Source organism: Parasteatoda tepidariorum, chromosome 2 (genome assembly GCF_982258835.1).
Source record: "Parasteatoda tepidariorum strain Cologne lab strain chromosome 2, Ptep-v5.0, whole genome shotgun sequence".
Taxonomy (NCBI): Eukaryota; Metazoa; Arthropoda; class Arachnida; order Araneae; family Theridiidae; genus Parasteatoda; species Parasteatoda tepidariorum.
This window is the reverse complement of record NC_141756.1, coordinates 17,751,143-17,776,115: the sequence shown is the minus strand read 5'-3', so window position 1 is coordinate 17,776,115 and position 24,973 is coordinate 17,751,143. Positions and strand designations below refer to the sequence as shown.

The 24,973-nt window shown below is 29.4% G+C and overlaps 1 protein-coding gene across 2 annotated transcripts in view; it reads left to right on the top strand.

Moving 5' to 3' along the window:
• The first annotated feature begins 6,083 nt into the window (after positions 1-6,083).
• Positions 6,084-24,973, top strand: part of nbs (nibrin) — a 32,104-nt gene continuing 13,214 nt past the window's right edge. The window contains exons 1-9 of one of the 2 annotated variants that reach the window (XM_016054889.3): positions 6,084-6,258; positions 6,549-6,685; positions 6,765-6,910; positions 10,199-10,358; positions 11,392-11,495; positions 13,781-13,898; positions 17,933-18,111; positions 22,244-22,335; positions 23,703-23,793. In XM_016054889.3, coding sequence (XP_015910375.2) covers positions 6,614-6,685; positions 6,765-6,910; positions 10,199-10,358; positions 11,392-11,495; positions 13,781-13,898; positions 17,933-18,111; positions 22,244-22,335; positions 23,703-23,793 — 962 coding nt within the window. In that variant the 5' untranslated portion in view covers positions 6,084-6,258; positions 6,549-6,613. Of the gene's footprint in view, positions 6,420-6,548; positions 6,686-6,764; positions 6,911-10,198; positions 10,359-11,391; positions 11,496-13,780; positions 13,899-17,932; positions 18,112-22,243; positions 22,336-23,702; positions 23,794-24,973 lie in introns of both variants that reach the window. The other variant, XM_016054888.4, reaches the window with a different exon arrangement.

Here is a 24,973-nt window from a genome sequence, read left to right as displayed (position 1 = left end):
CGCTATGTGAAGTATCTATATTATCGAAATGAACCATAAGAATCTGCCTCCCTTATTGACTTGAAGAAACTAAAATGTCCTTAAGAAATGATATTTATGATTTTAGTTCTTTTTAAAAATTTCTGAATGCCTGACGTGCTTCACCATCGGACCAGCTGGTACGTATGTCCAAAATATCAATTTAATATATGATTTGGCTAATTAAAATATGGAGTGCTCATTAAAAATTATGATTGTTTATTTATTTAATTTGACTTTGGTATCTTAATTATTTTGAAGTTCAAATAAAATGTTTTATACACACTCATAAAAAAATAAGTGTCAAGAAATTTCGGTGAATTCGGAGAATTGATCGTTGGCCAACTCTCAACGTTGTGGCCAACTCTCTTTTTCGGAAAAAGAGTTGACATTTGAACTATGAACCTTAAACTCCCTTTTTCGAAAGCAAAGTATATCGAACGTAAAAATATGTTCAATGAGAAAACAGTCCATGGTGAGCAGCTGCTTTTTGTGAAAACAACAACCGAAGTAATTGATACAAGTTACACGCTTATTTCATGATTTTCTGTATGTCATAAAAGATTATACTCATTAAAAATATCATCTTAAAATAAATATGTATTCTAGAATACTTTTGAGGAGATATTTTCATAAATTAAACTAACTGCTTTATTTCTTAAACTTGAGTGCTTTAATTGTTATTTATCTTGGTCATATATCAACATATAGGATTGGAATAATTTTTTTAATTTTCTAATCGAAATATTGTAATTTAAAATATACGACACAATTTTCGGCAGCTTTATGATTACATCTGTAAGATAATCCAAGGAACTTCTATTTTTGTATTTAAACAAATAAAATTCCTTTTCCAAAATTGATTTAAAAGCGCCTTTATCGGCATCTACCAGGTTACGAAAATGTCTTCCGCCGACACTGTATACATATTATCTTCTAAATAAAAGGTTAGAAAAATTTAACATGCTAGTCACGTTAAAAGCTAGTTTTCCATACCATATTATCTGGAAATGTATTTTATGTAAGTGTAACTAGATGGCAGCAGCAGTAAAAAGATGGTATTTTCGCGCCATTTTTGTATACTAATTGATTGCAATCGAAGATTTCGATCTGCTAATGAATTATAATTCTGCTCGCGAATATGCTTTCATTCAATGTTAATTGAGAAATTCAAAAAAAAAAAAAAAAAAAGCACTGTCTAAGAAAGCTAGATTAAAAATTGTCAGAACCTATTTGAATGTCAAAAGAAGCTTAAATTATTTATTCCATTTATAACTAGTTACAAATGTTACAACGAAGTTTTTAAATAGTTTGATTTGAAGATTTAATTACAATTGTTACTAAATCTTGAAATCAAAAATCTCTTTAAAGAGTAACATCTTTTCTCTTCATCATCAGGGATATATTTAGATATGTAAAATTTGAGAAGGAAAGAAAAAAAAATTTATATTTTGTTTTCTTCCTTTTTGCGAAAAATAAAAACTATTTTAACGACGCGTGAGTTGCATAAAAAGTAAACTTTTTACGGCACCCTTTGGACGTGCACGTGATACGAAATGCATATCATCATAGCTTAAATATTTGCATTCAGTAATCAAAACAGTTGCATTTCTATGTCCTTATCAAGATTCTTGAGATTATGTTAATTTTTATTCTCTTCTGAAGAGATCATTTTCTTTGATGGAAAAATGGTGAACAAATGGAATAATTCCAAGTTTTACAAATTCCATTGCAGAAAAATTTAAATAAAATAAAACAATTAAATAAAGAAAGAAAATTCAAATTGGCGATCGTAACGCTCGAATACGCCATCTGGGGAGAGACCGGTTTCATGCCTTTGGCCCTTCTCCCTTCCCTCTCCTCCTCTTTTCGGTTGTATAGGAATGTGCTACGATATTTTCTCTTTTTATTTAATAAGAATATTTTTTGAAATTTCCATGATACCTTTCTTTAGAACTATGTTTAATGTAGTTTTCAGTTCCATATAGTTTTCCAACTTAAAAGATTTTAATCTATTTGAAAATCAAGAGGGAAGCTAGCGTACTTCCTTCCTCTATGACTCTCCACACGCTAATGGGGAAAGCATATGAAGTGTTGCCATAGGTAGAAAGTTCTGCTCTACGCCACCTGCAGCCCATTTCGATTGTATTTTTTTGCGAGTCATCCGTCAGAGATGGTAGTGCCGCCTATAGTTTATTTGGATTGTGAATAACACTCTATGGAGGATTTTTTTAGTAATTATTATGAAATTGTTTCGGTACTGATGGTTCTTTTATATACGTCGCACTACAGCTGCACAAAGAGCTTTTGCCGGCGGTCTGGGATAAATACATACATTAATACATATATATAAATACAAATGCTAATAAATACATATGTTTCCTTAAAATGATGATACGGAAAATGTATTTCTACGAAATCCATTTTAGCTTTCATAGGAGATGCGATTTAATGATTTTGTTCAAAAAACGCTAGAAGAAAGCATTAATTTAGCAAGTATAAAATTTTCAACTTATTTTGACAACTTTTTAAAATTAAATCGTTTCAATTTTAAAATTGTTGTGCTGGAATAAATATGCGTAACACATGTTTTTCAGATAAAAAAATTTATAGTTATCAAACAATAAGAAAAAAAAATGATGTCAACCATCATTTTTAGATAGTTTATTTCCAGAAATTGAAAGAAAATAACTCGACTGATTTTTTTTAACTGTCAAAAATTATGGAATTTTTGTCATTATCAACTGCGATGCCTACTGTTGTAAATAATTTTTTGCCTTTTATTTTACATAAATTTCGAAGCTCCGTCAGTAAAAAAAAAAATAATAATAAATTAATAAAAATAAATAGATAGATACTTAAAAATAAAAATTAAATGAATATCAACAATCTACGGTGAATGTCATAATTCCCATAATCACGTTGGGGTATGTTCAGAATATTTATTATATACCATTATTTTGCATATTTCTGGAAAGTGTAACAATTGCCTGGTGTTCACCACACTGTCGTTTTTTTTGTTTTGTTTTAATGTTAAATAACATTACATAATATATACTTGTCCGATATTCCTCAGAGTGATAATATTTCTGATAGAGTCATCGACCATTATTCCCAACGCTGATGTCTTATTAAATTTAAGAGACTGTTTTCCTCGCCATCTTATGATTAAGGTTAAATTTGTGATTTCGATTTTTTCTTAAAAAAGCTCTTGATAGTAGAAAAACATTCTAAAACACTTTCGAGAAGAAAGGGAAAAATGAGGATGTTGCTTTATTAGATTCGAAGAAATAGATCTGCTTAGTAACTTATAGAAATTCCATGAATTTTTTCACATTAAAAAATAAAGAGTCATTAGAATATGTGTTAATTTATTTTGGATACGTAGGTGATTTACACCGCATCGCTGTAGAGCTGCACAATGGGCTATTGGCGGCCATATGGGAAACATCCACGGGCATGAGGATCTGGGAAAGAAAATTTTCTCCAGATCCCTGTTCCCATGGTACTGATCAGTGATTGACGGCAGGATTCCACAGAGCCATTCCATTATTTTACGAGCACGTATATCGCATGTACTCAGTGGATCTTAAGGCCTGTTTAGACGATCCAATTTCTTGGACAGAGATTGATTGATATTGATGGAAACTTCGTTTTGCTTTGAGCTTGGATCGTGTAAACAATCATCCAAGAACTTGGTCCAACTTCTTGGACGAATGCAGAGCATGTTCTACTTTACATCCAAGTTTTTTCTCCCTTAACCAATCAGCTTCTTAGGTTTCGCGACGTCAACAAGCAGGTAGTAAATTATGTCATTTAGCTGTCTGTTTTCATATATTTTAGTCCAAATAAATTAATCTGTTGGGGTTTATTTGTGTTATTATGATTTTATTTGAATTTATTTAGCAATTTTAAACTTATGTAAGTATTATTTTATAATGTTGAATAGGAACAATGCGTATGCGCAAGTTTTTCTTTAACGAATCAGTGACATTCAAGAATTTGGATAGTGTCAACGAATCATCCAATTTCTTGGATAGAGAAATCCGTCCAATTTCTTGGATTCAAGAACTTGGACCGTGTAAACAGGCCTTTAGCGGAATCAAAAAATCGAACGCGAACCCCTCCGGATCTGTAACCACTGGATGCCCATTTGTACCTATCAAATTCGAAAAATTAGTTGCGTTAGATCCGCGTTTCTTTTTTAAACTAACGTTAAAAGTAGTTGCCAGGAATCTCTACAAACTACTGTCAAACCTTAAAAAGACATACCAGCGTAATGCATACTGCAAGGTGGCACTTATCCTTTAAAAAAAAAATGAAAATCTCTCTATTCATCCCATAATTAAGAATAATGAACAACGTTTATTAATCATAGTCGTATTCCACACGCTAATATTTTCCTAAATCTTTTCTAGAAACTTCTTCAGGTAGAACAAAGCAAAACTGTTAATAAAGAAAACAAAGCATATTTATAACTAAATAAAATTAAACAATTATTATAATTATAACTAGAAAAACAAAAACGTAATAAAATTTAATAAATAAGACGCATCGAAAAATTTTAATTGCGTTTCTGTTTTAGAACAATAAGCGCTTTATTTCCCATTTTTTAAACCCAAAATAAATTTTGTCTATGTTCGTTGTATGGGTGGTGTTCTCAATATAAATGTATACAACGATTACGAGCTCTTAACCTGCTCTATTTCCGGTTAGAAAGTATACAGCTGCGTACTACAGCTTATGCTGCTCTGCTAGGCGATATTTACAAACAAATAATTTTGTTTTTAATGAAATATATAAATTACATAATTTCTGAGCTCAAATCTGCTGTATTTCATAAGATATTAATGATATCAAGTAATTCTGTTGAGTTTAAAGTGAAAATCTGTTTCTAATAGATGGTGTTTTCTACACTAGGGAACGCTGCAAGCTCGGTACCGCCTAAATTTCCGGATTACTGTTTCCGTTGTAATTTAAGGTCATTTGGCATCATTGTGTTTTGAGATTCTTGCCACATGTATTTGATTACTTATTACTTGCGTTTACAATGCTAAAAGTGTTAACACTAACGTAAGATGGTGCACAGCTTGCAACAAGAACAAACAGTAATAAACTTATGGAAAGAGGCCAAATCAAGACTGACAAAAAAGCAAGTTATTCAAAATCTAGCAACCATGTCACCTTTTTTTTAACAGTATGTCTCTAAATAACTAAAGCAAATTTTCACTTCAAACTCACCAGAATTATATACTAGCATTAATATCTATCTTACGGCAGATTTGAGCTCAGAAGTTATCTAATTTATTTCTTTTATTGAAAACAAAATTATCCGTTTGAAAATATCGCCTCGTAGAATAACATGTAGTAAGCAGCAGCAAACGTTCTAACTGGTACTAGAGCAGGCATACAGCTCGAAATTGTTATTGCTTACATTTCTACTGAAAACACCATCCATTATCGATGAATTGTTTAAAAATATGACATGGTTGCTAGATTTAGGTAGAGCTCGCTTTTTTAGCAGACTTGATTTGGCCTCTTTTTGCGTGTCTATAGACACGCAAAAAGAGGCCAAATCAGGACAGTAACAAGAACAGTATTATAATACTGTTCTTGTTGCAATCCGTGCACCATCATACGCCGAGTAGGGAGATTTTCTTTACAAATTATCATTTAGGTTTAAATTTCGAATTTTGTATATTGTTGACAAGGTAAGAAGTGTTTTATAACGGTTCTTTTTTTTTTCAAATGACGATTCTCCCATCTTGAAATGACAGGTCTTCAAATGACGATTTTAATAAAGATTCTTTTTAACACAAATTATAAATTAGGTAATGAATACATGTATACAAGAAATACATCTCAAGAGTCTCAAAACAATTGATCACGTTGTGAGCCAATTGACTTCAAAATACGCCGGAAACATTACCCCGGAAGTATAGGCATTAAAAAGCTTGCAGCGCATCCTAGTGTATTACACATCATTAGGGGCGGAGATAAAGACGCTCTTAAGGTAGCAAAGGCAGCAACTTTGTAGAATTATTTATCGCTATTGGCGAAGAAATATTCTTCAGCAATTTAGCGCGGGTAAACTAACAAAAATCATCTACGTGGGCACGTTTAGAAAAATCGTATGCAGTGTGAATGATGCCTTTAACTGGGATTCTTTCTGAGATCGGTTAACAAACAAATTGCTGAACGAAATAGCTGAACAAAAATAGACACATGGAAGCGTAGCAAGTAATCAAATTTTGTAAATAAAAAAAGTGTTTGAAATGTAATGCGCGAATGAGATATTTTGAGTTTTATTCTCTTTATTTGTGAGGAATATACGAAAATATTTAAAATACGGCGTGAAATAACATATAATATCATGTGGAAATTAGTAAATGTCAAGAAAGGTTGAATTTAGAATAAATTTGCTTGTTTTCTAGATATCTTAAACTTTGTTCTAATCATTAGTTAGAATTTGGAAAAAATAATAATCGCATTTGTTTACCTCTTCTAATACTCTTATTTCTTTCTTATAGAACATCTGGAGCAGTACATTTTAGTTAATGAGGAAGTGGTTGTCGGACGGAAAGACGCAACTTTGATGATTACAAATGATCCCTCCGTTAGCCGCAAACATGCTGTTTTAAGTGTTAAACATCCAGAAGAAAATTTGGTACCTTTAATTTTAATTTGTTTTCTGAAAATTTGTTTTTTTTTATTGTACAGAATTATTTATAAATTCATATTTACAGGGAAATCCGTTAAAACCATCTTCCTTATTTTTGAGAGATGAAGGTTCCAAGTATGGTACTTTTAAAAATGGTGTCCGAATATCAATTGAAGTTGAACTGCAGGATAATGATGTTGTTAAATTTGGTCAATTTGAAAGTGAATACAGGTAAAAGGGTGTTGTTTAAAAACATTACTTAACTTATTTTTGCTCTCTGTTTTTCTATTTATTTTCTGTAATTTGGTATAAAAAAAGTATTTTTTGTGTCACGAAGCAATGTTACTCATTATATTTCTCAATTATGAGCTCTAACTAAAGTAAGTGTTACCAAAACTTCAGATTAAAATGTAGTGAATGGAAGCTCCAAAAATTGCTCATTTGATAATTTCATAGCTAAAAAGGAAAAGATTGGGATCATTCCGTATGATGATATATTCTGCCAGCTATATATAATCGCCAGGGTACCAAATGGGTTTTAAACATGCCAATTAAAAAAAAAAAGAATATGTAGTTTTCCGGGAGATGGTTACAAGTTATACCCTCCAAATTGATCCCCTTCTGTGAGTTTCTTGCAAACTGCTGCCTGTATTTGGATTTCTGACCTCCAAAATATAAGGGTTAGTCACAGTCTGGGAAATATGGTCCCAATAGTTTGGTCGGAAGAGTGGTCCAAAGTTTGGACCCCTTAATGTTAATTTCACTTTTTGCATATTTCGCTATGACTCAAAAACTTTTTAAGCGAATTGAAAAAGTGTTGCCCATAAATTTGTTTTTCCAAATGTAATTCAATGCAAAAAATAACTTTTAGTAAATATTTATTTTTTTATTTAATGATGGTCGGAAAAAAAATTAAATTGTAAGGTATACAATTTTTTGCATCATTTTAAGGAATATAATTTTACAATGCATAATTTGAGCAAAGGCAGGTGAGTAGTTTCTGAGAAATTGAATTTCAAAAAAGTCAGATATTTAAAATTCGATTTCTCAGGAACTATGCTATTGATTTTGCTCAAATTTTGTACTTTGCCATGTAAAATTGTATTCTTTAAAATGATACTAAAAATTGTATACCTTACAATTCAAAGTATTTCGACCATTATTAAATAATTAATAAAAAATAATAAATATTTTATAAAGGTTATTTTTTGCATGGAAGTATCTTAGGACAAACAAATATTATAATTCTATGCAAACAATTTTCAATTGGCTAACAAAGTTTTCGAGATATAACCAAATACCCAAGAATTAACATTAAGTTGTCAAAACTTCAGATCGCTCTCCTGACCGAATTATTGGGACCGTTTTTCCCATATCTCATATATTTCGGGGAACAGAAATTCGAATCTGTCAAAAAAGGTATGTTTATTCAGAGAAAGTACGTTTTTGTGTCTGATTTCATAACTTAAAATATCTGCACTTATTAATTAGCATATTTGAGGTCATGTGGATAAGAAACAAGCGATACCAATACGACCTTTGAATGACACCAAGCAGATGCTTTGTGACATTTTATTTAACAAAATTATTCAAAATCAATATGATAATTCTAGCAAGTAATAATGTAACATATGGCTCTAATCTTGGGATTGAAATTTGTTTAATTATTGCTATCTTTGCAATTTGCATTTATACAATTTACTAAGTTACATTTATTACATCCTGCTAAGTTTATATTTATACAATTTATATTATTTCTTGCTATACAGTATGGCTGCATATGCCAGCTCTGTCAAATCACTAAACAAATGTAACTCAATATCATCACTATAAATATGCAACCATTTAGGTATTTTAATTTGTGTGCAAATAAATTCTTTCTGCTATTTAACCTACTTTTGGTGCTATTTAGAGGGCAATTTATCATCTTAATTAGATTTGTGCTAAGAGATAATAATCCCAATGGATCAAATAAACATGATGAGTGGAAGGAATATTTTGTTTGGTAAAGGGAGGTTCAAATTTTAAATCAACTTTAACAAAGTTATCAGAATTTGAGTTTCATTTAAGATCTGATATTTTTGAAGAATTATCTGCACAGATGTCTGTGACAGATGGTTCATTTTCATTTGGCGAAATTTCTTTTATTAATTGTTTACAATTTGAATGCCGCTTTCTTAAGTGAAAACCCCTTGATACCAATACTTCATTGAGTTTAGAACAATAAATTATTACATTTTCTAAATAATCGAAATTTTGCAATACATCGTTAATATGAATATTATCTATATCAGAAACAATAGGATTTTCATTTCTATTATCAATAGCAATTTGATGCGAACATCTAGTTGCTGAAAAAGTATTATAAGTTTGATTCTCAATTTATGCACGTTTATTTTTGAATTAGGCCGACCAGTCTGTGTAGGGGGCAGGGAACTGTCCTTGCATCAGAAAGGTTCTGGGTTCGAATCCCGGGCAAGGCATGGATGTTTCTTTCCCTCTATCTGTGTTCTATGTCCTTTCTCCTTTGTGTGTGAATGTGACCCGCCCTATAAACGGGTTGTGGTAGTGTGACGTGGGCGACGCTGTTCCACCGCCGTGGCTTCGCCACAGGTGCCCACTGGGTAACGAAAAGAGAATTAGCAGTTCTGGCACTTTTTGTGGCCAATGGACAATAGCTCCAAGTGCCCGCCATTAAAAAAATTTTTTTTTTGAATTAGAATCATTTCTCCATACAATTCATTAATATCTTTGACACTGGTAAATTTGTTAATGTTTGTGTATACATTTTCCCAATATTAGAGACGAAACCGAAATTTCTTGGATTTTGAAGAAAAGAAGAATAGAAAATAAATCTCTCTGCACAACAAAACCATTACCCAATAAAGAATTTAATAAAATTTGAGTAGATAAATGGCAAGAAACATCAAACACTACTCTAAATTTTGAAGTTGTGTTGACAGACTTCATAATCCCATACTGAGGCAAATAAAAGGTTTTACAATTGCCTGGAGCCGTGATGAGCGTTTGCCTTCGAATGAGGTGCTCCGGGCTCAAATCCCAGTGATGGCTGGTCGATAAAAATTTTTACATTTTAAATCAACAATGCTGTGATGTGAATGAGTATTCAGATCTGGAATCAAATAAGCAAGTTATTAAATGTTTATTTTCTGCGGAATCTAAAACATAGACTTGGGCTGTTGAAAGTTATGCTAATTTTAAAATTTTGCACTAACAGGAATAATAACTTTTTCAAGTTTTAACATGGTATAAAAAAAACAAAGCAATTATGTGATTCTTTAGTATTTTGATTTATATTTGTCTATATAGTAATCTGTATATGTAATAATATCTGTAATGTAATCTGTTTACAGTATAATATCTGTATAAGAAAAAAAACTCAATAAGTTAATGAGCATCAAAAAATTATTATTTTATTTGTTTATTTACTTATGTATTTAATGTATCAAAAGATATTCTGTGAGATGATATTAAAATAAACTTATTAATTTTATCTAGAGTTTGTAAGCTTCCATTAGTGGTAACTACTTCATGTTTAGATGTATCAGGAAAGAGAACTCTTAAAAAGACTATTCATAGCCTTGGAGGACATTTTGTATCAGAATGGCAGCCATCCTGTTCACATTTAGTTATGTCTGAAGTCAAAGTGACCATAAAAGTAATTACTATTTTAGCCAATAACAATGAACATTTTTACCCAGTATTAGTTTGATAATATTGGCTGTTCGTTGCGTTTTCAGAACATGTCACTAATAACATCTCCAATCTCTTTTTATTTTCATCTTTCTTTTTTTACAACATTCAATGTTTGCAGTATAGTGACTTTATATGATGTGTTGCTACATATTTCTTAAAGACTGGTTATTACAATCTTGACTGTTTTGCTGTTTTTTAAATTTACGTGTGTCATTTAAAAAATATTTTGAATTTAGTTTTACACTTAAAAGTAAAGTAATGAAGCTTTATAGCTTAATTTGCAATTTATTACCAGTCTTAATAAATCACCAAACAGACTAATTTTTCAATCTATTTTATAAGCATCAGACACAAATTTTGCACTTTTAGTTATCACCTGGAATAATAGCCAATCTAAAATTCTCATCATTTTAAAATTTTCAAGCTATTATTTTAAACTGTATAAGATAATTTGATGAGTTTCATCAGTGAGATTAAATTTTTTGATATTTTTTTGATATTTTTGAAAGACTATTATTAATTCAAAATAAGATTTTAAAATTTCTTGGTTTGATAGATTTCTTACTTTAAGATACTATTCCAAGTTGATAAAACTCTGAAATTTTAGACAATAATGAAATTGAATGAATAAATAAATTAAGAGTTTTTTTTATGGAATTTTAATGTAATTTAAATATTTGATTTTAGTTTTCTTCTTGTTTATTGTTTTCATTTTAGCAACTTATCAGTAAATTAACTATATATATAATTGATGATAGAATATTACATTCTAAAAATTAATTGTGCTTTTAAGTTCTGAAATTTTTAAATTATGAAAGATTATAACTATATTTTCAATCTTAATAAAGTAAATTATAATTTTTTTTACCTCACTGCAAAAAAGAGGAAAATTAAAATTTACGAGAAAATATTAAATACTTGATGTTCACTGATGTTCATACTTTTAAGTTTTTTTTCTCTTATTTCATTCAAGCATTTAAATAATTGTTTTTCAGGCATTATGCTGTTTATGTTCAGCTAAACCTATAGTCAAGCCTGACTATTTTGTTGACTTATTAAATAGCCTAACTACTTCTTCTAAGATTATTTGTCCAAAACAGTAAGTATTTTTTGTTCTATGGTATTTTAGTATTGACTTTATTGCATATATATTATATATTCTAAATATTTCGATTTTTAATATTTCTATCAATTATGAAATTGTGCATCACTATCATCTTTATCTAAATAGTGCACATTTTCAAGGATGAGTTAAATTTTAAAATATACTTTCTTTTGTAGGTTAATTTGATTTATCTGCCAGGGGTTTGCCTTCTTTACGTAAACACATGTCCCTTGATTTTCAGATTCTTTTTTTTATATGCATCAGTCTTAGATTATTACACCATTTGATTAACTTACGTACATTACCTAATTTGTTTATGTGTTTAAACTGCCCACTCTTGTAGCATTGTGAGTACAACATTAAATTCAAATAATTAGTTTGTTTTTAAAAACCAACTAATTTTCTATAGCTATACAAATTGGGTCAATTTACTTTTTAAATTTTGTTCATGAATAAAAATTGCAATAAGAAATCAATATATCTATAGTAGAATATTTATTATTAAAGAATAAAAAATTTTACTTGAATAAAACAATTTAATTATGGAGTTATTTAAAATGAAGTTAATTCAAATGATTTATAATAGAAATACAATTTTTATATTACGAAAAGATTCACTGCTTGCTTTACTTACTATTCTATAAAATATATACAAATCTATTAATATAATCAGTAAAAGGTATAAAACTTTAAATTACAACTTGCAACATGGCAACTACTTAATATTATGCAAAAAGTGTGGAATTGTGATATTTTCAGCTTACTGTTCAACATATTTGTTCGAAGATGTTTGGAACAATAAAGATGATATTGTCACGTTAAAGTGTTTAGATTTAGTGAAGATCACAAGATGAGGTTTTGATAATTTATTAACATCAGGAATTTACAAACACCGGGAACCAGTCTGCGCCCAGAAGAACTCCTCTTTACAATCACGGGATCGCTTTTATACTATCACAGAATGTTCTAGAAGCTTCCTAGGAACAACGAAAGAGGAAATGACATAGACTGAACATTCCAGAAGCTTCTGGAATGCTCATAAACGAAATAGAAAAATTAGTGTCCGCTTCCCGGATCGAACCGAGGACCTTCGGCTTTATAGAAGCGAATTCTACCCCTGAGCTACTGACACTCGACAATATATAAATGAAAAATAATTAAGAAATATTGAAGAAAATAGAAAAGAAAACCTCAGAAATATATGAACGAATCACAAATGCAAACACAAGTTTTTACAGCCTCAAAGATCATGTTTTTTGAAGTTAAAAACTTAAATTTCTTTTATATAAAACACTTTTAGATCTCTTTATTATATACACCTGAGATATGAGCATTAAAATCGAGAGATGGGGAGGTGTTTTGAGAGAAAAGTTCCAAGAAGTATTTGTGGTAGAATTGAGGTGGGAGGCAAAGGAATTAAAAGCTTTATGGAGACTGATGTCATGAAATACTTGAAATTCCAAGAAACTAATAAGTGAGCATAAAGATCACAACTAATGAAAACTATTTTTAGCTAAACCTATAGGAACTAGGTGTAGGGGATTTATTTAGATGGATTGACTGTCTCAAGAAATATATAGAGATTCTGAAAACCAAAATTCGTGGACAGTGGTCAAACGGAGAGACGTCTAAAAATGAATCCTTTGAAGGCTTGAGCGATCCCAGGTCTGTCGTGCCATTTTAGAGAATGCTTAATTTCTCTAAAATTGATATTGAATTATGAAGCAATTCTGTTTTCTATAATATAAAGCAATAATTTCCATTTGCCAGAAAAAGTTCATTGCTTGCATGCTGTAATAAAATTTTTGTAAAACTTTTCTCACTCAGTTAAAAGGAAATTTGAGTGAAATATCTAACATAATAATTTATAACTAAATAAGGATTTACCTTCCTTCAGAAAACTTTCAAAATTCAAGTAAAAAAACTTTTTTTTTCCCTTTAGTTGGTTCTATATTCTCCCCCCCCCCCTTGTATGTTTATATAATTTATATATTGCATCACTTATACATGGTTTTGTACATGTTAAAGTGTTTCGTACTAAAAAAAATTGTTTAAGTTATTTTTTCTAGAAAAATCTCATGTTTTTAAAAATGAACTAAGAATATCAGATAAATTTTATTCCAGAAACTTTAAAAAAAAAATTAAATAGTTAAATTTTTTGAATTGAACATTTGGATGGCAAAATATTCGTTCTTCTAGCAAAATCTCATTTCAATTTTCATTTTCAAACAAAATTTTTGTTTTTTTAAATGTTTTAATTAATTTTATTTTTGCTATAGGTATATTCCACCCATTGGAGAAGCTCTCATAGATAAGGATGTGGTGTCGTTTGATATCAATAACCAAAGAAAGTCACTTTTTGAAAATAAGAATTTTTTCTTCCTGGATGAGAAACAAGTAAACTTCTATTTTAAGCCTCTGCTCCTTCCTTTATCTTAAAACTTAATCCATCATTTAACAAAAAATTTATCTATAAGAGCTTAATTTTACTGTTAAAATTAATTTATTGATGAAATTTTTTTTAAAGAAAATTTAGAGAAAATTAATATATATATTTCTAAATCTCAATTTCTTTTTAAAAAATTAGACAAATTCTAAGCAAATCATTTGTTTCATAGTATTGGTTAAAAAAATACATTTTTAATATCAATAAAATGATTTTGTAAAACCGGATATTTGACCAAATGTTTTCATTAGTTTTCAGTTCGTCTTATATTTTTGGTAACAAAATTTATCACTTTTTTTAGTCATTTAGTGGATTTATTTATCAACTATTTCATAATATTAAGAAAAGAATGTATTGATAATTTTGAATTAGAAATTAATTGATAAAGGTAAAATTGCATTAAATAGTCCCACCTATCTCCTCTTCGACATTAATGTATGCATATTGTACACTTTTAATTAAATCCTGTTCAGTTTTGATGTAAATGTTTTCAAGGTATTTATTAAAAAGTTTTATCTTTGGGACATTTGATCTGAACTGAAGCAGGTTTTGAAAAGGTGGACCCAGCACGAAAAACCTAGTTGGATTTTTCAGATTAGGCCCACTTGAAAAAACCCATCTTTATACCCACCAAGTGGATTTTTCCCCCACATTTTATCATTTTCAATCAATTTTCTTCGAATCATTAAACCAAATTGTTCTTTGAAATTATCAACTTATTGTTTTATAAATTTAACTTTGTAACTGTTTATACAAAATTATATGATGTAAAACATATTTCAGTAATCTGTTTTTGGCAAACAAAATTTAATATAAATGAAGAACAAATGTGAACAAAATGAAGTACAGTATTAGAAATCATATTGTTAAATTTAATGCATTACTTATCAATTAAACAAGTTATGTGCAATATCTAACTGGTTATTTTCTCAGTTTGTTAAATTTTGCTTCCATTATCAATATTTCTTATTAAAATATTTATTTTCATTATTTAATGATGTGTTTTGCTTAAAATATTCTAAATGATAAAAAAAATATGCATTAGATGCATTTTGTATTGTATTATATTTTTAAAAACGAAGTATAGGTAAAATGTCATTAGTATCTCTTGTTTCTAACACACTTTTAAACTTATGTAATTCACTGTGTTATATGTTATGAAAGTGCTACAGCGATAAATGCATACATATTCTGATATAGTATGACTGTCTAATTAATATAAGCAATTTTTCTTAGAATAATTTGTATATTTTCTCTCGCACGTATGTGTCCCCAATAATGTGTTATGTTTTGTGCAATTTCTGTAACCAGTATGAAAAGTGCCATTGAAACACTGTCAATGGCTCTAGTTGAATAAAATATAACTTCCAGGTTATGAAAAACACTCTCCTTAAAGTTTAATTGCAGTGTCATTTCTTTTAGGGTCAATTCGTGTTATTTTACCTTTAAAAATCTGTGAGTGACTTTATTGTATGTAAATACTGTCTCCTGATTTTCTTCAAAAAATTTGCTAGCAAGTACAATATTTTTGATTTGTACAGAATGTAATAACTTACTTTTAAAAAATATGAATATTTTAATAAAAGAAATGAAATAGATTTGAATTTTTTTGGCAAAAATGATCATTTTGTAATTATAGTCACTACGTGAACAGTCTTTAACAGATAATAGCATAATTATAGTCCGTCAATGAAAAAGTAAAAATTCTTAACATTTCTTCAAATTCAAGATATAATTCTTTTTTCTTAATAAATATTGAATTTTCTGTTAAATCTCATTTAAAATGTTTTCCAATATTTACTTATTAATTCTTAACTCATAGAAAAGGAATTGAATATTTTATTCATGTGCTTTTAATGCTTTTGAGTGATGGGACCGTAATTACATTTCTCCAGGTAATAACCATCTAAGCCACGCTGACAAGAATTTTGTGCCAGTGTGATCTGTCATATATTGGACAAACAAACGATTTAATACTAGTCGCTTCTTGAAAATTCCCAAAGCTGCTTTCAGTGTTAGTTTATAGGGAAGTTCATTAGTTGTTTTCTCAATAACTATAAGCTCAAAACCTTAGTATTTGCTATTTTTTGAATAGGTCTTTTTAAGTTGAATTTGCACTTGCAATAATTTTTTTTAAAATTTAGTGGATAATTTTTATAACTATTTTAAAAGCTTAAAACTAGTAAATTTCTGAACCTATTTTATCAATGCTGTTACATCTTCCTATTTTTTAAATTAAAATGATAAAAGTTTTTAAAAAAAAAAGTCTTGTTTGAAAATTTTAAAAAGTATTAAAAGAAGTTTTTTTTAAAAAAAAATATTGTTTACTAGACATTTTTCCATCAAATAAGTTTTTTGATTCTATCTTTTATCAATAGAATCAAAAGGCTAAGGCGAAAATTATTCATGCATTAGGAAAGGGGATGTCCTCTGAAACCAGATTTTTCCTGCATTGTTGCTGTAAATGAAAGATTCTCTTAGAAGCCTGTTTTTTTTTCCTTCTCTTCATTTGGATGTATAATTGATGATGTCTATTATATAGCAAATTTCCAAAATCGTTCGCAAAAGGCTTTCACTCGTGTCTTTTACTTTCTTAGTATTATTCTACTAAATTAGGTAATGCAGAAATCCTTAGAAAAGCAAAACGAAAACTAATTGATCTGGAAATTATAAAATATAAACTGAAATGAATTGGTCATGTTCTACGTAAACCTGAAAAATTTAAAGTGAAACAAGTTTTTGATGCAGTAGAAAAAGAGAAAGACCTAAAAATATTTAGTGCAGGATGATATTAAACAAATTGAAAGAAAAGAAAAATAGGAAAGACATGGAGAAAGGCAAAATATCTGTCCACAAATAGAGTGAGATGAAAAGCTGTGATAGAAGCCCTATCCTGTAATTTTGAGTGAAAAATAATGTGTGTATGTGTAAATTTTTTTCTTAAATAACGGCAGGCTCGAACTATTGTTTTTCTTCTTAGAAGATGCTGGAAGTGTTGCTCATTTATCGTTACCCGTTGGGCACCTGTAAACCCAAGTCACGGAGGCGAGCAACATTACCCTTGCACACTGCCACAGATACCTGTTCATAGGGTGGGCCACATTCACACAACAGAGGGCAACATAGAAACATCCATACCCTGTAGGGGATTCGAACCTGCAGCTATTGGCTTCGCAATTAGGCATGCTAACTATTCAGCCACCAGTATGTGTAATTGAGGTAATGAACCCACCTTTTTCCAATAAATGGAAATCTAGTCTAATTTAATCTTTTGTCCCTTGAGGTTTCTGCCAAACCCCTTCACCTGTTTCTTGGTATCACCCTTTTTATTACCCTGTTCAAACTTGTTCTTCTGTCTTGACTGGTTAAACCACTTTACACAAATTTGTCTCTTTACTTTTCTAATGTCATTTGGTGTTCAGTCACTGAGGAAGGTTCTTCTTTAGAAAACCAATCTCCATTTCTATACTTGATTTGTGTTTTATATTCACATTGTTTTTTGCATTAGTCTACATAGCACAAGGTAATTTTTGGTCATTGAAATTGTCTATAATACACTATAGTACTATATAACACTATAAATTTAACATCTTTAATGATTATTAACTCAATTTAATGATTATTAACTATTATTACTCAAATTTTCTTTAATTAAGTCTTTAAAAAGTCTTTAAGACTTTAATATCAACAACAAAAATACTGTTATCAAAAAATAGAATAACTTTTTTACGAGCTTTTAACAGAAGTTCATAAGGAAGTTAATAGTATAATAGTAATATATCTCATATAATGTATAATAGTAATATAATGATAAAGCAGAAGTAATTCATGATTTGTTATTTAAAAAATACCTTCTATTCTTCTCGTATTTCAGATTTCATCTTTTATTCCTTAAGTCTAAAATGTTTAAATTTATGCTCTAATAGAGAGATTAGAGTGATTTTAATAATATAAATAATAAATCTCTGTTTTATTTCCCATTCAGTTTAAGAAATTGCATCTTGGTATTGTGCTTGGTGGTGGTAATGCATCCATACTTTCGTCTGAAAAAGTGTCTTCTGATCTTCTGTCTGAAGAAGGTAGTTGTGTCATTGAACCTGCTAAAGAATTCAGTCAAGTTATAGGCAGAGAAACCCTTTCAGATGTTTTATCTATACTGCAGTCGTAAGTCCTTTAGATACATTTAAATATAAAATAAGCAGATAAACATCTGTATCTTGACATTTATTGATTTGGGGAAAATCTATGCCAAATAAATACGTAAATTTATTTGGCAAGAACATTTTGACTCTTAAACATGGTGCGTAGCATTTTTAAAAAGTGCTTAATTTCTATTTTCGTTTTTTAAAAGCCTTTAGAGAGCCCTTTTCCAAATTGAGATTTTTCCTTTACCATGTTGATTTTCGCTACGAATTTTGCAGAAAGACACTGTTCACATTGTTCTATTCAATGTTTTCACAATTAATTCAACCCCAATCTATTTCGGCGCATCGTCAGACAGTAGCTTATGAAAATGCCATTCGATTTACATGATTAAAAAATTTTGACAATTGCCGAAAACAATGCCAAATGAATTTTTTTTTTTGACATGACTGTTAAAACCGTCAATTATCAAAAACTTTCCAACCCAGCCTGATTATGATATTCTTTTAAAGTGCTTAAAAATATTATTAGAGTGCTTAAAAAGTGCTTAAAAGGTTTTTATTTTTTGTTGAATAATTTGGCTACGCACCCTGTTAAAAAAATATTTTATAAGAATCTTGTACAAATATATGAGAACTGAAGAAAATATCTGAACTTAATTTATTTTTGTAGCGGAATATTAAATATCATAGTTTTTTTTTAAATAATTGTTTTCTAAATTAGTTGATGATACAGATTAAAGATAAGTTTAAATGATTGGTAGATTTTCTTAAGTTTGTTCATTGATTTCATGAAATTATCAAGTGATAATTTTATGAAACTCTATTTAACTTTCAAAATTGGCTAATTATTTATGACTCCAATTTGTATAACTCATTTATTACATATAATATAGTTTTTAAAATCTAAGTTGAGATTTCTTACAATGTATGATGTAAAGAAATGTTTCAGTCAGTAATTCAAAATAATGTTGTTATATACTGTTAGAGTGTTACAAACTAGAAACTTAAGTTATTATTGTTTCATCGGAATAAGTTATTTTCGCTTATTACACGTATAATAAGTAAAAAAATAGCTTATTTATGTTAATATTTAAACAATTCTTTTATGATATTATTTAAATAACAATTTGATGTTACATTATTAGTTAATTTTTTTAATAAATTATTAATTTTCTTACAAGAAATTATTAATATGTACAATTAGTTTGTTTACTAAATAAATTATTAATATTTACAAATTATTTTAAAAACATTTGAAAAACATATCAGCATTTAAAGTTCAAAATAAGTAAATGCTTTTTTCTATGACTAAAATAGTAGGCTTCAGGCATTTGTGGCATTTATGTGTATTGACACATAAGTACAAATACTACTGCTCTTCAAATTGGAAGTAAGTTTCCCATTATGAATATACTCAAATTTCTAGTCTTTTTGAACTCCTTGTTAAGAAAGTGTTATAATCTGCAATTCCTGTGAAAATCATTACTGCTATAATTGAAGCAAAAATAAATAACAAAACAAAAGAAGCAAAAATTTTGTTTATTTATTTTTTTATTATTTTTTTTTGTAAATATTTGAAACCATGAGTGGAGAAAAATGTGTACTATTGCAGATAAATTTCTAATTTTGGGTTTTACACAAATTTAAAATCTGAATTCAAATTTTATATTTATGAAATGAATGTTAAAAAAAAAAAAAAAATCAATATGTTACAGAGAGTGTTGCAAGTATATGTTTGGTATAATATTTTTTTTATAAAATTATTTACAATATTCATTATTTTCTATAGTACTTACCATATTTTTATTTATTAAGTTAAGATCTTATCCATGGGTGAAGCATTTTCACACAGTTTTTGCACTTTTCATGAAGCAAAATAATAATAAAATTTTATATGGGAGATCATAAATAACAGAACTAAATGAATGCAACATTTGTAATTAAAAATATCTATAAATTGTGGGCAAGTCAATTTATGAATTAAAAGGCAAAAATAATGCTTTTTTTTCCTTCCAGTTTCTTGTTCAGGGTTCCCACGGTCCTTGAGAGTCCTTGAAAGTCCTTGAATTTTTTTTGGCTAAATTTAGGTCCTTGAAAGTGCTTGAAAAACGTCTTAGGTCCTTGAAAAACTTGATAGGTCCTTGAATTTGTCCAATACTGCCGGAGGCCCTTTTTATAAAACACCCGCGGATCTTTCTCGTTCTTTCTGTTTTGTTCCCGAGCTCTCTCACGTGGTTTTTAACGCCACCGTTTCTAACCAGGCCTAGCGTCTTGGTGTCTGCCAATCGCGCGGAGCACAGCAAACAATCAATGCGTTCGGGGCGAGACTCCGCTTCATCTTCTGTCGCATATGCTTAGATCTTCTTTTTTCTTATCGAAACTGGAATACTCTCGAATTTCGTAACAATATGTACCTTGTAGTTTTCAATAAATTTGCCGTTTTACCATCCGCACTTTTCCTTACGTTTGCGTCATTTCAAAACTTTATTGTAAAGCGTATTCGCAAAGGCACGGCTTCGTATTTGTGTTATGTAGTTTAGACTAGTTATGCCTGGGAAGTGCTATTTTAATCCCCAATGGATGGATAATCAAGCTTATTAAGAATGGATTTTATCGATGCCCGAAAAGAAGTTCAGAGCCAAGTGCCGATTATGCATGAAGGAGATCGATATCGTGAAAATGGAAGAATCTGCTCTGAAATCACACATCAAAGAAAGGTAAAACAAAAAAGCAGTCTCATGCCCTGAGTTCTCTTTTTCCAAAGACATCAACATCTAATTCATCTGGTGTAAATACTCCTTCAACATCGTATGCCCCATGGGAAACAGAAACTTTAGTGGCCGAGGTAACATTGTCTTCTTATCTGGTCAAAAGGAATGTGCTTGATGCTGAAATTCTCTGGAGTCTGAAGTGCATCACTAGTAATTATTCATGTAACTCCTGTGAAGGGATTAGTAAATTGTTCTCCAAAATGTTTGCAGATAGCTGTATAGCGAGACAATTATTTTGTAGTGCCACAAAGTGAGCCTATTTGGGCTCCTTTGGATTGGCACTATACTTCAAAGGGATTCTTATAAATGAGCTGAAGAATGTTGATTGCTACACTGTACTCTTTGATGAGACGTTAAATCAGTCTCTACAATCTAAGCAGATGGACATTATGGTAAGGAATTGATAATAAAGTTTGCACTAAGTATCTTACCTCCCAATTTATGGGTCATGGAACTGCAGAAAATATTTTGTCCTTTTTTTACAAATGCATGGATGATGGTTAAAAGCTCTCTAAAATACTTCAATTATCCATGGATGGACCCTATGTCAATTGGAAATTCTATTAGAAGCTTCAGTGTGAATTAAAAGAGAAATATTCCCACCAGGTCATATTCATTGGCAGTTGTGGATTACACATAACGAATAATGCTTTTAAACATGGTGGGATATGTTCCTTCTAATTTTTATTTTCAGAAAGAATTGTTGCTGCATAACATTTAGAGAAGGTTGTGTAAATTATGGATGAATAATTTCAGAAACGATGTTTAATCGAGGAGAGGAGGGGGTTATGGAATACCTAAGATTTAGCTCTGTCTTTCATGCAGCCTTCACATGGAAATACACAGGATTAAAGGATTTCACCATTAACACCTCATTACCATTAGTGATAGATTGTGCTGAAAATGATTTTGTGAATTAATCTGTAAAACCAGTAGGGTTGTTTTTAAAAAAATAAAAATTTTAGTCCATAATACATATACTCTCTTCTCTCTATATAGGCAAAGCATTTAGGTATTATATTTGAAATTAATTATTGCCACAACAAGCATTGTGGCTTCTAGTAAAATAGAAGAGAATAATTTTTAAAATTGGTCTTAGATTAAGGTCCTTGAAAATTTTTGTTGAGGTCCTTGAAAAGTCCTGGAAAGTCCTTGAATTTTAATCTCATCATAGAGTGGGAACCCTGTTGTTATATCAAAAAGTTTGGCTTCTATTATTACGCTATCTTTAACTGTATACAATCTTTTTATTGTACAATCATTTTTTAAAAATTATTGTTTATTTTTTTTTACAGTTATAAGTCATTTAATATTTAAAAAAAAATTTGTTTTGAGTATTAGCAATGAGTGTGTGCATTAATTAGGTCATCTTTTATTTAGGAACAAGTTGAGATTGATTCCAGAGTCTGATGTTGGTTTAGCAGTTGCTTACTGTTCTACTGAAAAGTTCTGCAATCCTAAATTTAGTATGGGTATGTTCTGTTTTCAATGTATATTTTTTATGAAACTTCTTAATTAGTATTTTTTATGTATTGAAATGATTGTTTTTATTTTTATGAACTTAGGAATTAAAATTAATTGTTCATATAAGTAAAAAACATTACCACTGCCTGAAGTAACAAATAGAATGGATTTGCAAAAGAAAACCCTTCTGTGGCTTATAACACAGTTTAATTAATTTGCAAAAATAAATGAATAAATTTATAAAAATAATAAAATTTCTGTTAGATCTATTTAAGTCTATGGCTCTGAAACAAGGACATTGACAGAATCTAATTTGACCCATTTGTAGGTAAAAGCAAAATATTTTAAGGTCTATTCTTGGAGGTATAAAAGAAAATAATTGTTGGAGAAGACTGTACACACTGAGAATTTTTCAATACTAATAGTTATAAACTGAAGGATCATCGTTATCAAGAGAAACTACATGGTGAGTTTTTCAAAGGAAAGCTTTGGTTCACCCTGGGCTGTCCTGAATTTAAGATATATACAGGGGTCTGTCTAGGTTTTTCTGAAAGGTACCTATTTTGTGAAAATTTAGACATAATTTGTGAAAAATTAAAAATTATATTAAAAATCAACACAAAAATATGGATTTATCGTTTCTTAAGGGATACAAAAATAAAATTTTAAGAAAAAGCATTTTGTGAAACTTCCGTTTTTCCTAAAATTGAATTTGTGAAACTACCGTTTTTCCTAAAGTTGAATTTGTGAAGGTACCGCTAAACGGTAGTAAATTCGGCCTCGACAGACCCCTGATATAAGATAACAAAAACAATGGAAAAACTTCTATAATTAATTAATAGAAAAACAGTATTTTTATATTTAGTTATTAATTAAACCAGTTTTCTTTAATTTTTAAAATAATCGATATCCTATAATAATTTTTTTTAGGATTATGCATACATTATAATTAGTAAAGTTTGATGATGATGGATCATCTTTAATTTTACTATAAATTTAATTTTGGGTTTACGTGCCAGCCAAGTGGCCAAGCGGTCGGCGTGCCTGACTGTTATGCCAATGATTGAGGGTTTGAATCCCCCTTAGGTCATGGATGTTTCTCTCTGTGTGTTGTTCTCTCTTGTGAGTGATGTATGAATGTGGCCCACTCTATGAACGGGTATCTGTGGTAGTGTGGCATGTATAATGTTGCTCATCTCCTAGATTTAGGTTTACAGGTACCCAATGGGTAACGTCAAATGAGCAATACTTCTGTCACCTTCCGAGGTAAAGACTGAAAGTTCAGTGCCTGCTGTTAACAAAAAAAAAAAAAAAAAAAATTGGGTTTGTATTTCACTTTCCTTGTTAAAAGCTTAAACACTATTTTCTTTCCTAGGTGACGCCATGTTCAATGGTCAAAACTTACAATCTCAGACTTTGTCTGTTCGTGAAGTGTATGTACCTGATACACAAGAGAGAATAGTCAGGTATAAAATACATTCTCGTCACTGTTTTTTAATTCTGCCATTTATTTGAGTTTTATTTAATTTGTGACAATTATTATTGAGCTGTAAATCCAAGGGGATATTGCATTTAGCTTTGATTTTGATGAATAATTTTATTTATTAGCATTTCTCTATTATATTAAAAAAAATCTAACAATATTATTATTTATGGTAAAAAGTTTTTTGAATTTTCATTACGCTCTAGCCTTAGACAAATGTTTTCTAACTTTATAGAATTTATAAATATGTTTGTAGGTTGGAAAGTGTATGTAGTGCATAGGATTATCAGAAAAGACCAATGCCAATAGCCCATTGAGCAGCTCTAATGCAATGTAACTAAAGTACTTCTACCACTGCTTATTAACTCGATTTTAGACCCGATATTACTGTATAAAAAATGCAAACTTTGGAAAGAATGTGCCTTACTTCATCAGATATAATGGGACAGATACACAGGGAAAAGGGTAGACTGAAAACCTGAACAAAAATAAAGATTCAACAGAAATATAAGAAAAAAAGATATTTATATATGGAGAGAAAGGGAGAAATAGAGGAAAAAGAAGAGAAAAATAAGCACAAGTTAAAAATAAAACACCATAAATAAGTTTCTCCATGCAATAGATAAACACTGAGAATCAGTTTATTCATTTGCAATGTTGTTTTTAAAAATAAAAATTGCTGAGTTTTCTAAAAAATCAAGTTTAGAGTTACAATTAACGTTCAAAATAATTTTTGCTTTCTGACAATTAAAATAAGTTTAAAAAATGTTTGGCTATGGAATATATGAAGACTTTTTGATTAGATATTTATATAGCCTGTTTGTTCTATGATACTCTAAGTCTGTCTGATGTAAGAAAAGTAATAGTCATTGCAAGAAATGCAATTTTAGCTACATTTCCGGAAAATATAGAAATGGGAATTTAGTGATTAGAATGTCAAAATTATTCTGTCTGTAAAAATCATTTGGAATTCAAATCTCATTGTGAATGAGATACAATATAATTTATTCTGCACATAAATTTTATATGCACTATTAAACAACTTTGAGATTTAAAATGACAATGTTAAAATGATTTTAGCATTGTTATCGAATACTTCAAATTCATGTTAAAATGTACATATGAAGAAAAAAAAATTTGAAAATAGTTCTTAAGATTTTACT